This window comes from Peromyscus maniculatus, chromosome 16 (genome assembly GCF_049852395.1).
Source record: "Peromyscus maniculatus bairdii isolate BWxNUB_F1_BW_parent chromosome 16, HU_Pman_BW_mat_3.1, whole genome shotgun sequence".
Taxonomy (NCBI): domain Eukaryota; kingdom Metazoa; phylum Chordata; class Mammalia; order Rodentia; family Cricetidae; genus Peromyscus; species Peromyscus maniculatus.
The window spans coordinates 40,079,478-40,096,318 of record NC_134867.1 but is presented as its reverse complement, the minus strand read 5'-3'; the positions used below and the strand labels follow the sequence as shown (position 1 = coordinate 40,096,318).

General features: G+C 43.0%; 1 protein-coding gene across 1 annotated transcript; it reads left to right on the top strand.

The window, feature by feature from the left end:
* Positions 1–1,748: 1,748 nt before the first annotated feature.
* Positions 1,749–15,163, top strand: Il22ra2 (interleukin 22 receptor subunit alpha 2). The gene is made up of 5 exons (XM_006986103.4): positions 1,749–1,927; positions 4,246–4,381; positions 6,515–6,693; positions 11,863–12,032; positions 13,286–15,163. Exons 1-5 carry the CDS (start codon positions 1,783–1,785, stop codon positions 13,433–13,435), a joined length of 780 nt encoding a protein of 259 aa, XP_006986165.4. The 5' UTR covers positions 1,749–1,782; the 3' UTR covers positions 13,436–15,163.
* Positions 15,164–16,841: the final 1,678 nt, after the last annotated feature.

Genomic DNA, 16,841 nt, shown 5'->3' with positions numbered 1-16,841 from the left:
AGCACCGGGAGCTGACAGACTTATCATCACACATCTCCACACCATCTGCATGCGTTACAGCTGTCCTCAAATAACCCTGTTGGGTTTCAGCCGCACGTTCTATCCTGTGGTTCTACTGTGTTCTCTCCCCCAGCTTCCTACAGCTCCAGTCCTGACTAATCCCTGTGGTGAAGAACAGGAGAAGGCACCTGCCAGCTGCCTGCTCAAACCTTTTCTTTCTCATTGAAGATAGAGACAGACAGGGGAGACATGGATAGAAAGTCACATCCCAACCTTAGTTCAGTACTCTTTGCATCCCTGACCCCTCCAGAACTCAGCATCTGGGTTCTAGAAACTCAAGGGCAGTCTCTGTCTTATTTACTACCCAGAACAATGCCTGCTCTGTGGTGGAGCAGCACAAATTTGCCAAATATGAATGAACAAGGGGATCAATGAATGAATGAATGAATGAATGAATGAATGAGTGAATGGATACTACTCAGCAGCCATCACCAAAGGAGCTCTTCAAAGAATTTGAATGAATCTGCCTGCAGACTATTAGGTTTCAAACCTGGGGCAAATGGCTGACGTGCCTATTTATCATATCAAAGCCAACCTGGCTGCTAGGTTCTCCCTGCCATCCCTCCAGTTGCAGGGCCCTCCTGGCTGGCATACCCCCCCCCCAACCCCCAGCCTCAACTCTCCATCCCAGAGGGCTGGCTGCCCCTCCCTATATAATCCGACCATCTTGGTTACCCACTCTCTTTGTAACTTTGGGTCTCCTGCCTGCTGCTGCACCTGGCCCCTTCCCTCCCTTCTCCTTTCCCTCCCCCTCTCCTCAAGGGCTCAGACTCTCAGACTCCCTGCATCTGGCTATGCGCTCACACATGTCTACAATAAACTTTCTCCTCCACCATACCTAGGAGCATTCATAGCCTTCTTTTTTCTTTCTTTCTTTTTTCCATTCATATCCGATGAAAAGGAAGCCAGAGCGCATTTCCTCTTTTAACCTAAAGTGCCTCTTCAAGGGAGGGGAAAAAAGCAAAACAAACAAACAAACAAACAAAACTATGACTTCGTTGTGCTTATATGCCAAACTTCTCAATGCCTCTAAAGACACAAGGGGAATTTTTGGGGTGATGCAATATCATGAAGCTTTGACAGAGCGGATGGGCTGGTTCAATCTGATTTCACGTGAGTGATGACACAGATTTGATACCGCTCAAACCCATAGTCTTTCACCGTCACCTTCTTCAGGCATCCTTTGGTTTGGCAACTTTGAAGCTCTTCCGTGAGATGAATGGCTAGAAACTGTGAGCTGGAAATGGGAAAGGGGGACATTTATCGGAAGGGGCTCAGGGCCTCCTTGGAGAAGAAAAAGCTAACAGTGTAGCGGGGAGCACTGTGGGGAGTCAGGAGTGTCAAGGAGCCTGAGGCATACATACCAGGGAGACTGAGAAACTATCCAAAAAGAGTTGCCTACAACTCTTTGAACAGCTGCCAGGGGCTGGGGCGGCTCCACCTGCCAATCATATTACTCTGGTCCCCATAAACCACCCTGCCTCTTAAAGCCAAATTCCTTCAAGATTGGTTCAACTCACCTTGCATGACTCCTGTCCGACCCTACCCTAAGGATTTGCTATCAAACCACCAGATAAACATTCAGGTGTGTGTGTGTGTGTGTGTGTGTGTGTGTGTGTGTGTGTGTGTGTGTGTCTTCAGTGGTAAAATAATGTAACAAAATACTTTCTTTTCTTTTTAAGGAAACATTTACCATTGGTTGAGCCCACGGAAGTGAGGTCCATGTGTGAATTTTTACAGTTTCCTCTTCTCAGTGGTCTCCTTACTGACAGGAACATTGGTCGCCAGACAGGCACACTTGTAACCATGATGCCGAAGCATTACTTTCTAGGCTTCCTCATCAGGTCCCTCCTGGCCAGTGGAACAGGTAAGTACTTGATTACTCCCTTTTAATTGGCCACTTTTGAGTCTGATCAAGACAAGGAATGGCTTGGATGATTTTCTGGGCTCTGTAAGGTCACAAAATGGTCCCAGCAGACATGGGGGTAAGTTGCTTTCTGTATCCTGAATGAATAATAGCTCCATAGGGATTGGGTTTAGGACAGAGGGGCCACTTTCACAGTAGAAAACAATTCATAGTCTCAATCTCTCTCTCTCTCTCTCTCTCTCTCTCTCTCTCTCTCTCTCTCTCTCTCTCTCTCTCTCTCTGTCATTAAGTGATTATGAGCACAAGACACAAGACCCTAAGCCACATAGTCAGGGCCTAGGTTTCACCTGCCATTTGTTACCTAGAAAAATAGGCATCTTTCTTAACACCCTGTACACCACTTTTCTCACCTGGAGTGAAGACTGTCGGTGAAGACTGTAGGTCACTGCGTAGACTTAGAGTCAGTGTGTATGTTGAGCACTTAAAGCAGCCTCCCCCACAGAACAGAGACCACAAACAAATGGGGTTTACGGAGAATTCTTCAAGAACATTTATCAAGACAGACCTCTCAGAAAGGGCCCTGGAGTCCCAAGTCAATAGATGGGGACTGTCACTTAGGTTGCTTAAGTAAGTGCCCACAACTAGGGAGCTGTTCTATGACCCTACATTAAAGCAATCCCAGCCTCTATCCAACAGAAATATGGGAACTACAGTAGGGCTATTCCTCTTGTCTTTGGTAGCAAGGACTTACTTAGCAGGAATTCAAGGGCTAGCAAAATGACCCTGCTTCCCTACCATACCACATCTGTAACCTTGGGCATGACGCGTCACTTTGTTGAGCCTGTTTCCACACCAGGAAACACAGTAATAATAATATCTCTCTAACCTAGTTGTCTGGGGATACCTTGAAAAGAATGAGCGCAGCTTCTCATGAATATTTCTATCTGTTCACTAGTAAGTGTCAAGAAGGAAGAAGTTGGAGGAGGCTTATTATTCTAAAGGCTTATTATTACTGTATTAGTCTGCCTCCACCATCAGCTCTTCTCACCCAGGACTTTACTTTTAGTTTTCAGTAGTAAGGAGCAGCCTGTTGAGTCAACCTGGGCACAAAACCAGCTTTAACACTTGCTCCTGGGCAGATTTGTCACTTCTCCAAGGCTTGGTCTCTAGACCATGAGAGGAAAACTTCAGCAGTGTCTTTATCAACGAGCAGATGATGGGAAAAGCCTCTGGGTGCTTTGTGTACTGTGAGTTGTTACTGAGGACAGTGGTGAAGTGAAGCTGTTAGAAAAATCAAAGATATAAGAGACAGGGGGCAAGGAGCCAAGTCAACTCTGCGTGGGTCTTTCAAGAGATGGCGCCTGTCATCTCCTGATCATTTTTATATATTTAATAGGATTAATCAGATAGTGATCTGGGTTCACAAAATAAGCCATGGGCATGGGATTTTCCAAGTCCATACCAACATTCATGCATTGCAGGAAGCCTTCAAAACACACACACACACACACACACACACACACACACACACACAAAAAAAAAAAAAAAAAAAAAAAAAAAACAACCATGTCAGCACAATCCAGCGGGTAAGAAAAAATTCCCAAGGAAACTATTCTTTTCTCCCTTGTCAGAAACTTTAGACCCTGAAATAAATCTTATTATAGATCTCTGACCTCTGTAAGATTAAATGCAGGTATAGCTAGGTCACCCATGTCATATGGTTTGAAAAAGAAAACACAAATAGTCCTGCCATGCAAAATGTTGCCCTTTCCTGCCTATGACTTCACACTCTCACCAGAGCCCACAGCAGGTCTTGGCTAATTCCTGCTACTGTAGGTCAGTGAATCTGAAAAGCTCTACTTAGGTACTTGTAGCAAGTAGACAGGCCATGGGTCTTTCATCACAGTTGTTATATCCCATCGCTTTTTGGGAATAAACTATATTCTTTCCATGAGTTTTGGTTCCTTTACCCATGAGGAAGTCCTGGGGGCTGGTGGTATCATGTCCTTTTTTTTTTCCTAGTATGAAACACATCATTCTACAATTTTACCTTAGATTAAGGGTGTATGCAGCTCAGTGGCAGAGAATTTGCCCTGAGTTCACTCACTAGAACTGGAGAAGGGAGGGGACTTTGACCAGGAATCAAAATCATCATACTGAAGAGTCATCAATGTTCATGTCTAACTCGCAGTCACTAGTGTCTTCACTTAGGGCGACTCCCCAGGGGCTCCTGATGCAGAGATGACATGAAAACCTTCTGCCTCTCACAGCAATGGTGATCACAGTAATGTCCAACGCTGTCCTTCTTGCCACTTTAGAAACTCAGGCAGTCCATGGGTCTCTGAAGCCTCGGAAGGTCCAATTTCAGTCCAGAAATTTCCACAACGTTTTGTGCTGGCAGCCAGGGAGCTCCCTCACCGGCAATGGCAGTGTCTACTTTGTGCAGTACAAAATGTAAGTAGATTCAGTCGGCAGAGAAGACCATGGGGTCAGATGTTCTGGAATGCAACGGGGTGTGAGAAGCAGAAGACCTCTGGATTTTGCTCTATTTGGTTTTGTGAGGAGTTCTGGGAGGCTTGAGAAGAAGCAGAGGTGGGGACAGAAGGCTGTCCTGTGACACAAAGGTGTGATGATGTGTGCTGTCTTTAAGACCGATATGTCGGCTCTAGGGAGCTCAGGAAAGGAGTCCTTCAGCTTCATGCATTTCCAGCACATGATGGCTTTTCAGTTTGTCCAATGCAGGTCGGCAGCCACTTGCTCAGCCCAGAGCAAGCACTCATTAAGGCAAAACTACTGGTGGTTGAATGTGAGGCAAACACGTAAGTATGCAAAATATGGGTTTAGTTGGTGAGTTTGTGTTTGGGTAGGTTTACTATCTAGAAAATTCTTTGTAAGTATTAATGACTTCTTCCGTGAGCATGTCCACACACTAGGACATGCAGCAGCATGCTCCTGTCATGGGATCTTCACACTTGTTTTGCTAGGTCAATGCCCAAACTCAGGTGTAATCAACTCTGTTCCTTTGTCAAGGCTGAGAAATAGTCAGTCCTGATTGGAGAGAGGCTGGTATTCAACTTATACATTCCATAGGGTTTTTTTGAGGTTTTCCTTTTCTTAAATAGTTTGGGAACTTGGCTAAGCAAAAGGCAGAAGCAATTACAGCTTAGCTTTCATGGTCTATAGTAGAAATTCAGGGAATCAAGGGTAGATATGAGCCAGAATACCACCTCTTAATCCATAAATCCATCCATGTCCCTTCAGTTGGGGTGGGCTGCGGGGGGATCCTTGCTCAGGTTTTCCTATCAGTTAATTTCAAAAAACAATTTCCCTCTGTAAAATGTGGTAATCTTTTCAGTAAAAGTTTCTCTGTTTCCAAACTAGGTTTGGACCCAGCTGGAGAAGCTTGTGGTGTATAGCAAACAGGGACTGATACTCTGTTCCTGTGGCCCCTGCAGGCAGTACAAATGGTCCAAAATGAGCCTGTCTGTGGCCAAAGTAATAAGAGGATTTGAAACTGTTCTACCATGAAGCGGATTCAACTTGAGGCCCCACTGATCTTTAATCTGCAATTCTTTATGTTTACATAAAATTCAGCGCATCTGGGATGATTCTTCTCCTTGTAGTATTTTCAACAGCACATGACATGCGCATAATTTTGAGAACTTTCATTTGTTTGTGTGGCTCATAGTTCATTAACATCTGTGCTATTTTGAATAGAACAAACACAAGATCTTATAGTAAAGGAAACAGGAACAGTCAATCACAACAGATGTGTTCCCCTCACAATGACAATGTGTCCTCCATAAATGATAGTCCAAGCTCATCAAAATGTGCTGCATTTGTGTTGCGGCTTCTGTTTCAGTCCTGACACCATGAAGCTGCTGTCATTACGTAGACTATAGAGTATAGGGACCAGCAATACTACTCATTATATGGATACAAAGTAAGTCCTTCAACTAGGGATCTTCCTCTCCAGCTTCCCGCTTGCCACACTCCATGGTCTTAGGAAAGGAAGGCATTAGTCTTCCCTTGGGTTGTCACACCACCCATGGGCTCAGGCTGGCCTTTTGCTTCACCCCATCTTCGCAGTGTCTTTCTCCCAGTCCTTAGCACTAGAGGTCCCTAAGGAGCACCCAGTGCACCGTCCACTCAGTTGTTAATAAAGAGCTGAGCCGCGCGTGTTCATTCAGTAAGCATCGCCTGAGACGGCATGGAGTAGCAACTTCTCGGAACCGGCCTTATAACTCACCAGCAAGCTGATGAGAAGTGGAAGGGGGAAGAATTGTAGAGTTGAGGCTTCAGAAGTGGTAAGGATGTGGAGAGAGTAGTTAAAATGGAAGCCTGTCCGCACACCAGAAGAAACACACGGTTACATATGAAAGGAACCCTGCTGTTAGCGAGACAGAAGGCTTCAAAGTTCAATTTATCTTTCAGCAGGCTGTTGCCTTGGTTAATGTGAAAGAACTTTTGTGCATTCTTGAAGATGGCATAAGGTTTCGATCTGTAAAAAGATTAATGCACTGGAAAAAACGGGAGTCCTCAGATGGGAGAGAAGAAACTCACATCCTTGTGTTTTTCCTTCTTCAGGTATGGAGAGAGACAATGGAAAAATAAAACGGACTGCTGGGGGACCACAGCACTCTCCTGTGACCTGACCAATGAAACCTTAGACCTGTATGAGCCATACTACGGGAGGGTGAAGACAGCCTGGGCTGGGAGGTACTCTGCCTGGAGCAGGACACCCCGCTTCACCCCGTGGTGGGAAAGTGAGTTTCAGCCAGTCGCTTGCCTTTTCTTCTCTGCCTTTGAACAACCTCTGGGTGGTTGGCCTGGTCCTGTGCTGTGCTGAGACCCATGCTGTCGTATTGATGGAATCCTCAGAACTACACTAGGCACTCACTTTTATCATGCTTATTTGACAACCTTTGAAATCTGGGGCAGAGGTTCAGCCAAAGATCCAGTTACCCTGCGTACATGTAAAAACTTTTCAATCTGTCAACTCCAATACACTCAGAAGCAATAACTATCTCTCTTTATCCCAAAGCTTTCTCACTTCCCATACCTTGTCCTTCTTATTTACCGTCCATGTAAATAGTACTTTCCTTCCCCAACATTTGTAATTTTTAAAAAAGATTTATTTATTTTATGAATGTGTGCTCTGTCTGCATGTACAACTTTATGCCAGAAGAAGGCATTAGATTCCACTATAGATGGTTGTGAGCCACCATGAGGGTGCTGGGAATAGAACTCAGGACCTCTAGAACAGCAGCCAGATGCTGAGGCATCTCTCCAGCCCCGTAAAAATAGTCTTAAGTGCTAATATGGTAAGTCCAACAGATATTTACCAACCTTGCTACCAGTATTTGTGAAAACATGTCCCAAGACCTGAACTTGCTTCTGGTTAACATCTGTAACAGTTTGGTTCCCCTGGTCTGAAGAGTCTGGGGGTTCATCTGTCTACCTCTGCTAAGTGATGCAATGTCCAGTTAGATTTCAACTTAGTGACTTAGGTTCAAAGTGCTAGATGCAATGGAACTTAGAAGAAAGGTTATTTATTTATTATTTATTATCTTGAGTTTTTTACTTAGCACATGAGCAGAAGAATGTAACAAACTTGTCTGTGTTCTTTAGCATCTTGTCTGGCTACAGCTTGAAACTCAAGCCCAAGACACTCTCCATAGACAATTCTCTAACCGAGGTAAAGGAGGAGGCTGCATGACTGAGCTGCTTTGTCCCATTCCGTGGACTTGTGGGCCATCTGTTATATTTAAGCCGAGAAATGGGGTCAAGTTCAAATGTTTCTCGAAGTCTGACCCACCAGATAAGAACAGGCAAGGGGAGACTCTGGCTGTCTTACTTAAGTAAGGACTGTATCAGTTAACAAGAGTTTAGGTTATTTCTGTATGACCCCTTCTCACAAAAGAAAAGACCTTGGCGGGTGTTTTTTTTTTTTCAAAGCTTCACACAGAGAAGAGAAACCCAGTGTCTAAAACAGTGAAGTTGAGCTTCTCCTTGGGAGCCCTTGAGAAGAGTCCCACCTGACCGCTCACTTTTATCTTGGCCCTCTTCTCCCGAGGGTATGCAAAGATCCTGTTTTGAAAAACAGGTTTTTAAGATCGGAGGACAGTATGTTCCCAGAGCCTACTGGGCTGGCTTAATGAGCCACCTGTATGCATGGGCGTTCCCAAGACCAACTCTGAGAAGCATCATGTCACAGTTCACTGAGCTCTGACTCCTGATGTCTATCCAGAAACCAAGCCGCTAATAAGGAAAATCGTGATGTTAACAGTGTCATCCGGTGCTTGGTGAGACTTCAATTATATGATACCAGGATTTTTTTTTTTTGATTAAAAATTTATGGCTACAGCCATATGAAAAAAAATCAACTTGCCTCCTAGGTAAACTGACAACATGACTACCCCATGATGTGGTTAAGGGGAAGGCTTTGATTGTAGATATGAGACAGAGAACAGCCAGAGGCCTCTGGAGGGGTCCAGAGCAGATGGGGAGAAAGCAGTAGACTGAACATGGCCAGCAAACAAGGCCAGGGGAGAAGCAGGATCAGAGGGGGGCGGGAAGAGGGGGAGGGAGGAAGGAATGAAGGAGGGAGGGGAGAAGAGAGGGAGAGAGAGGGGTGCATAGAGAGCAGAGAGAGGAGGAGAGCATGGAGAGAGGAAGGAGGAAGACAGGGAGAGCAAAACCAAAAGTTATACATGAGAAAGTATGGAACAGGTACTTGTGATACTGAGGGAGCCTGAGGCCAGCATGAGCTTTGGCGTGCTAAGAGGCAACACAGAGAACCATTTGTCCCTTTGCGAGAAATGGAGTTTCCTTTAGACCCGACATCTCCCATGTTCACACAGCAACTATTTACAAGGTGCTTACTGTGCTTTCGTCTGGTCCAGAGGGAATATGGCAAGCAGAGCTAGCAGACAAGTTTCTTCCCAGAGTTTTCTGCTTAGTAGGGAAGACACATATCAATACATTAACCACACATCCCCCAAAATGGTACCTGAGATGGATGCTGCAGAAACAAAATGAGCTCTATGAGATCATAGCTAAAGGGTGTCAGGAAAAGCGACGCTGGGAAAAAGACACTTGAGCTGATCTCAAGATGAATAGGTCTTAAACAGACAGAAGGAAGGGCAGACATCCCAGACACAGGGAAAGGCATTTGCAAAGGTCCTCTTATAAGAGGAAGCGGAACATGTGTCAGGGACTGAAAAGCAGCTGGTAGAGGGAAGCCAGACACGCAGTGCGGGCAGCCTGGAAATGTAGCCGTTGTGAGAATTTTCTCTTAATGAGTTATGACTTCCTCCCGAAAAGGAAATGTATTTTAAAACTCGTGTTTTTGTGACTCTGGGAATTAAACCCAATACAGTGTGTAGCACAACATGCCCTGTAGCGCCAAGCAGTGTCCCAAGCCTCACGAGAGGTCATTTTGATTGCATCGTCCGACTTCCCAGGAGTCGGCATTATCAGCCTTGGGTTTTGTGGAGATCAGTGTGGCTATATCTGTGGAAATAGGTTATAAAGAGTGCACACAGGATGCAGGAAGGGGAAGTGGTAGGCTACTGTACCAGGCTACAGGAAACAGGCTGTGGCTTGAATTAGGATCACGAGAAGGACTGTAGAAAATGTAACACTGGATGGACAGGGTGAGAGGTTGGATACACACTGGAGAGGGAGAGGAATGTGTCAAAGATGGCCTCTATGTCTCTCTGGTACAGCTACATGGACCAGAGATTCTTGTTTGATGCGATTTCACGGGAAAAGAGCAGTTTTGTGGCGTGTTGGGTAATCAAGAATATGAGTTCAATTTTTACTATGTTGAATTTAAGATGCTTGGAGCCACCCACATGAAATGGCTGTACAGATCCAGTTCTCAAAGCTAAGGACACCTTCTGTTAAAGACACAAATCTGGCCAGGCGGTGGTGGCATACGCCTTTAATCCCAGCACTCAGGAGGCAGAGCCAGGAGGATCTCTGTGAGTTCAAGGCCAGCCTGGGCTACACATCCAGATCCAGGACAAGCGCCAAAACTACACAGAGAAACCCTGTCTCGAAAAACCAAAAAAAAAAAAAAAAAAAGACACCAGTCTGTGAGTCACTTGCATATACTGCAATGGACACTGATAAATTTGGATAGGAAAAAAATGTATTGAGTGACAGGTACTGTTTTGTGAGTCTAGACATTAAGGATATTTCACCAAAAGATGTCCCCGCAGGAAAAATTTTAGAAGATTTGTAACAAATAGCCAAAGCGATAGGAAGAGATTGACAATCTGGTATGTTCACAACCACCACAGGGAGATGGTATTTCTAGGACAGGAGTGTCAGGGCTGGGGGCCTAGCTCATGTAGAACATGTATGGCCCTGCTTTCAATCCCTGCACAGGAAGAAAAAGAAAAAACAAAACAAAAAACAAGAGGAGAGTTGCCAGAGAGTTTTGATTAGGTTAACAGGTATTTCTAAGTCTGTACACAGTCCCACAAAAGGTTAAGAATACTGGTGTTTAAAATTAACAATAGCATTAAACAATAAGAATCCAAGATGATGAATTGAGACATTCAAAATACAGGCCCTGGATGCTCGAGATCACGAGGCTACTTCTGTAATCATTGCTTGGATCACAAGGGACAAACACTATATAAATATTCTAGTGATGAAAAAAAATGCACAATTGTATTTTGTAAACACAGAGTCACACTAAAGAAAGGGTGTTTGGAGATGCCAAATGTGATAATAATCTTAAATTTTTGTCTAGCAACAACTAAACACTTATCATAATGTCCCACAAAACTAAACAGGACTGTTCTTCACATCTGCATGTGATGGCCAGAGAATTTGGAGCTTGAAATGTGCAAGCAAGATTAAATCTCGAAGCTCTTGGAGGGGTGAAGTGTAAATCCAGGGAAATTCCTTCTTCTGCAAGAAATCAGACAACAATTCAAGATAGCTAAAAACTCAGTTTCCTTTGGTCCCAGATTAAGTAGCCAGGGTGGGAGGTGTGTATTAAAAATGTAGCTCTTCCAAACACATAGAAGAGAAAGATAATAACACAATGAACTTACAAAATACAAAAAAAAAAAAAAACCTCTGAAACAAATATTGTGGATTCAAGCTCAGGTCAGATAAAACTGAAGAATAAACTCACAGACAGGAAAACAGGTCTGGAGAAGAAAAAAAAAACAACAAACATTCATATGTTATCCTGAAGAAAAAAAATTAAAAATAAGAGAAGCTAAGATACATGGCAAACAGAATAAGAAAATTTAGCAGATACTGAATCAAAATTCCAGGAGAAAAAGTACATACAGAGCCCTGTATCTATATGAGTAAGATATGTGTCTATCTAGCTATGATAACTTTTAAGAATTATAAAAGACGTGTATCTATATAGTAAAAATTACAAAGAATTCCAAGTAAGAAAATCCTCACTGCAAAATTTTAGTGAATCTGAAACCAATTAAAATAATAATATTAATAATAATAATAATCTGGTTATTGGCAACAAAATGCATGAAACAAAAATTCTCTTTTTATCCAGCCATTTCCATAATATACAACAAAATTCTGTTGAATTAATTTAATAGCTACAAGTCTATGTATGAATGGTTTTAAAGCTGCTCTGAAATTTTACGTCTTTAAGGAACTTAATAATATCTTTCTTGTTCTAAGACCTCCCTCTACGTAACTTTTATACTGAATTTTCTAACAAAATCATAGTGTTGACAAAATGATTGGCAGACATTCTCTCAATATTGATCTAGACAGAATCTTATCAGTCTTTTGCAAATGGAAAGAAAGCTATCTTCATAACGATTTTTTGACACGTTTCTGAACACAGCAGTGACTTACCATGATGCATAGTGTCAATTTATAACATTTAACTATTTTGCGTGCTTTATCAAATTTGCTTATTCTTTCTCCAGCAAAGCTAGACCCTCCAGTCGTGACTGCAATCCAAGGGAATGCATCTTTGCTGGTCCTTCTCCGTACCCCAGAACTGCCATACAGAAACCAACATGGAAAAAATACATCTATGGAAAGTTACTATGACTTAGCATACCGAGTTTTCATAACTAACAATTCACTGGTAAAGGTGAGTTCAGAGGAATGAATGTCAGGTCTTCTGTTTGCTTAACTAACATTTTGCGCCTAGCCCTCGACCTGTCTCTTTGATGTTATGTCTCCGGATCGTTCCCTGCCTTCTTATTCTTTCATCATCACAGCAGTCAGGATTGATGTGTGCGTGCATTCCTGGGTGTGGGGTGTGTGTGTGTATAGGCAGATACATAACCTTTCAGATAGTCAGCTCGCTTCTTTAGACTTTCCTGCATATTGAAAAGTTAATATTAATGTTTCATTCCATTTGTCTGATGTTAGTGTTTATTTCTATTAGCTTTATACTCCTTATTTATTTCAGTAGCTTTTGAATCACAGTATTATTTGGCAGTCTTGGGGGGGAGGGATTTATTTATTTATTTTATATTTCAGGTAGCAGTTTCCCCTCTCTCCTCCCCACTCCCACCCTTGTTTAGCAGTCTTTCTGTGGCAGTTTATATTAGAAAGTCCAATGCTGGGCAGTGGTGGTGCACGCCTTTAATCCCAGCGCTTGGGAGGCAGAGGCAGGCGGATCTCTGTGAGTTCGAGGCCAGCCTGGGCTACAGAGTGAGTTCCAGGAAAGGCACAAAGCTACACAGAGAAACCCTGTCTAGAAAAAAAAAAATAAAATAAAATAAAGAAAAAAAAAAAGTCCACTGCCAGCACCTTTACCTAGGTTCTATGGTGAACGAAATGTCCCTTTTCTGTATCCATCTAAGTCAGGGCGTGTTTAGTTGGAAGGGAGAAAAAAAACCAAGCAAACAAACACTCAAACTGATTCAAATACAAACGAAGAGGGCTAGTTCAGCAAGAGACAAGAAGCCATCCAGGGCAGCCAGAAACAGGAAACAGGTGCTGCCAGATTTTCTAAAACTCAGAAAAATGAAACAGGAGGCCAGGTCTGCAGACTTGCTCTCTGTCTTGACTCTCACTCTCCCCCTCCCCCACCTTGGGTCACATTTGCCACCATGGTAACCCTTGCAAGTCCATGCCATTTCCTGGCTCAGAGCTCACGTACTTGAAGATGAGACTCTGGCCATGGCTCCCTCCATCCTTAGCCTACAAGGAGAAGTCATGTGGCTTGACCACTTCACAAGTGGCTTCACCCAGTTACGGCCCAGGGCTTTGGGGAAGGAGGGCTTTACCTGAAGGTTGACAGTGATCACCCACAACTCACTGATTTCAACAAAGGAAAAGCGTTTCGGTGGCTCACGGGAGACCGTTCATCATCTGATTTCTCCCCTCGTGTAGGAGCAAAAGGCCTATGAAGGAACTCAGAGAAGGGTTCGAATTGAAGGTCTGACACCCCATTCCAGTTACTGCATAGCAGCTGAAATATATCAGCCCATGTTAGACAGAAAAAGCCCAAGAAGTGAGCGGAGATGTGTGAAGATTCCATGAGCCGGTCTGAGGCGCTCTGCAGCGCAGAATCCATCTGAGGATGGGATGGCTCCTGCCTGCAATAGCTTGCTGAACGTCTTTTTCTATTTTCTTAGAGCAATGTCTACCAATACCTTTCAAGGGTTTCTCTGTCAACACTTCCTTTTCTGTTTCAGTTATAAAGTAAATTTGAACAGATTCAAACATTAGAGTTTAAAGAAGAGGTAAAGAATGAAGAGCTTGTGATGGGGTGTGTCTTTAATCCCAGCATTGGAGAGGCAGAGGCAAGCAGATCTCTGACTTTGGAACCAGCCTGGTCTACATAGAGAGTTCCAGGCTAGCCAAGGCTACACAGTGAGACCCTGCCTCAATAAAATAAGATAAGATAGTAAGATAAAGATCTTCTATAAAACACAGAAGTTTATTTCTGAATATAGCAACCCTAACAATAATCTTTTTTCTGTTAAAATTGCAAAATAAGAATAAAGGAATAAGAGGCATTTAATAAAATGTTGCAATAATTTTTAAAGCATTATAAACAGGCAATCTTGCATCAATATTTTTCTGCTTTGCCATAGATACATTGATTTAATATTTCATATGAATGAATATGTTTCTGTACATCTCTATTTTACATGAATATATTTTCATAATTTTATTTCTTATGAGATATTTCTACTTAGTGACCAACACTTTAAAAATAACCTCTCATGGCTCTGAATTAATCTCTAGATTAAGATTTTCAACAATAGCATGTAAATATTGAAGGAAGTCTCCATAATACAATCTCTCCTCACTTAACACATAATGTTAGTAAGACTACCCTTTCTGGCTTTGTTTCTAATATTGCTTTAGAATTTACCCATATTGTCAAAAATGAAGCATATATTTATATCAGTAGCAAAGACAGAAGAAACATATAGACCACACTGATAACTCAGCCATTCAGGCAAAGGGGTAGCTTTCTGTTAGAATGATAATTGTGTTGAGGACAGTTGGAGTCCATGTAGAAAACGTGGCTGGAAGCTGAAGGCACACATTGGATGCCTAAATTGTTTATGAGATTATAAAGGAAATCAAAACCCTGTGAACTCCACTGCCTCTCCTGGGCAAAGCTCAGGTGGCCTAAGGCTCAGAAAGTGGCTAAATCTTTCTGTAGCTCATTGAACTTAAGTTATCTGCTAGCGAGGAGACGTGTGTGCGAGAACATTGTGATCTTCATGAGAGATGCTCCAAAATATAACTTCTAAAAATACAGTCAGTGATAAATGGCCACAGGTTGTTCAAAATGCGAGAGACGTATGTAAAGCAATATCTGGAGCATTGGCTTTACTGTCATGTGTGTTCAGAAAACATTGATTTTTTTACTCCTATTTTGAATTATTCAATTTTTATTTCTTTGGGTGGCTTAGTACCTTTTTTATGCTTTTGTACTTTGGGAAGGGGATGACTTGAGAAGGAGGACCCCATCATTGGGACTCAGGAGCATGTGTCACGGTGGCAGCAGTGAGGTTGTGAACTCAGTCATCTGAAGCCTCATGACACAGAGACCAATTGTTAGCACATGAATGTTGACAGACAATGGAGTTTTGCCTTGATTTGGTTTTGCTTTGGGTTTGCCTTCATGCCTGAGCACAGCCGTGCTTACATAAGTATGGAATGCTTTGAGAAACATTACAATGTTCACATTCTTGATTATGTTAAGAACACATTGTCATGTTATTTCAATAAAGCTCACTTCTTACTTTACACATTGAAGTAGTTATTATTTCGTGTGAGTCGGTCTGATGAAATCCCACTTAGTCATTTGGGGTTTACAGGAAACTACAGCTAGAGAGGAGCCCTGTGAGCAAGCCTCCAGGCACTCCTTGAGAATGTCGTGCCATCATTATATTGTGCAACTGAAAATATGAAAATATGAACATGCCTCTGTCCTGCATCTGAAACCATATTGTACCCAGGGCTGATAATCCTGAAATTGACTCTATTTAGTTGGTTCAGATCTTTGCTCTCTTCTCATGCCCATCCCTCATCTTAGCAGGGAGCCCGGGACTCCTGCATGACATCCCCACATGTTCTCTCCCTTTCCCTGTCCCTGTTTGTCATCTTCTGAGGGACCACTTCACCTCCATCCCTGACATACACAGAGGGTAATCACCTGGTGGGACATGCCTTGGGAGTGGAGGGCAGGGTCTGTTGCCAGTGCCGGAACCATGTGCTGTTGGGATCAGATGAGAACCATGTGCTGTCGGGATCGGATGACCCTGAAACTGCCAAGGGCAATGGTCCCAGCAGATGGAGAACACAGGGAAGAAGAAGGAAGTCCCCAAGGGTGACAGAGCAGACTAGGGAGAGAGGATCTTTGATAATATAATTGAGCTGAGCTGAGAACCAGCCCTATTTCAGAACTTTGGGTCTAAGTGGACAAATAAATTTTTTTCGCTACTTTAATTGGACTTGAATTTCTGTCCTTTTCCATCAGAAGATCCATAAATGACACAACAACACAAATGTGTGTGGTAGAGATTATGTACTATTTACCAAAGTAACCTTTGCCCATCATTCTTTAAAACTTCCATTTTCAGAAGAACATGCTGGAAAGGGTTTCTTTCCATAGCCGACACACTGGAAAGCCCTACAGGAGTGTTTCTGTTTATTCTGCTCTGGACTCTACAGAGATGGTTCCAACCACAGGCTTGTGTTTTCAGCAAATTCTCATTCGACTACACCATTTGGTCCAAATTTTCATTTCCTTGGCTCTAAACACAAGCAAGACTTCATTTCTACTCATTAGAACAGCGAGTCAAGGGCCCATGTGATAGTCTCCAGAGGCCAGAGGCTGTGTAAATACCAAAGACCAATGGCTCTCTTTTGCTCTGTGACTATAATCTTCAGGAGCAAAATGTCTTTTATTTTTAAACTGAGAGAAGGTCTTGCTCTATAAAAAGCCCAGGCTTAGCCTCACATCTATGATCCTCTTTCCTCAGCCACCCAAGGACTGATATTACCAGCACAAGCAAACAAGCTCGACTCAAAGCCCTTTTTCCTTAATATTCCAAATTCAGACCAGAAGTGATTTGTGGCATCCTAATACATGGGCAAGGCAGTGTTAGCAAATGAACTATGGATTTCATCTATAATGTCCTGAGAGCTTGGTCAAATAATTTCTTGCATGTTATCTCTGTCTGTCTCTGTGTCTCTGTGTCTTGTCTGTCTGTCTGTCTATCTGTCTCTGTCTCTGCCTCTCTGTCTCTGTGTGTGTGTGTGTGTGTGTGTGTGTGTGTGTGTGTGTGTCTTTCTTTCTCTCCTCCAACAATCTCCCCTCATGTTGTCATCTCTACTATTTTAAGAATAAGTCTTTGTAAAGAAGTAGCTGCCAGACCTCCTCGGGTAAATCTCTTTGTGTAACGGATGGTGGTTACTGCAG

What these genes read in the sequence shown, in the direction of transcription:
- Il22ra2 (XM_006986103.4), top strand. Translation starts at nt 1,783, where the DNA reads ATGTGTGAATTTTTACAGTTTCCTCTTCTCAGTGGTCTCCTTACTGAC. An exon ending in TACTTTGTGCAGTACAAAAT is followed by an intron (nt 4,382 to 6,514) that starts GTAAGTAGATTC and finishes TTCCTTCTTCAG; the next exon opens with GTATGGAGAGAGACAATGGA. An exon ending in CTTCACCCCGTGGTGGGAAA is followed by an intron (nt 6,694 to 11,862) that starts GTGAGTTTCAGC and finishes TTCTTTCTCCAG; the next exon opens with CAAAGCTAGACCCTCCAGTC.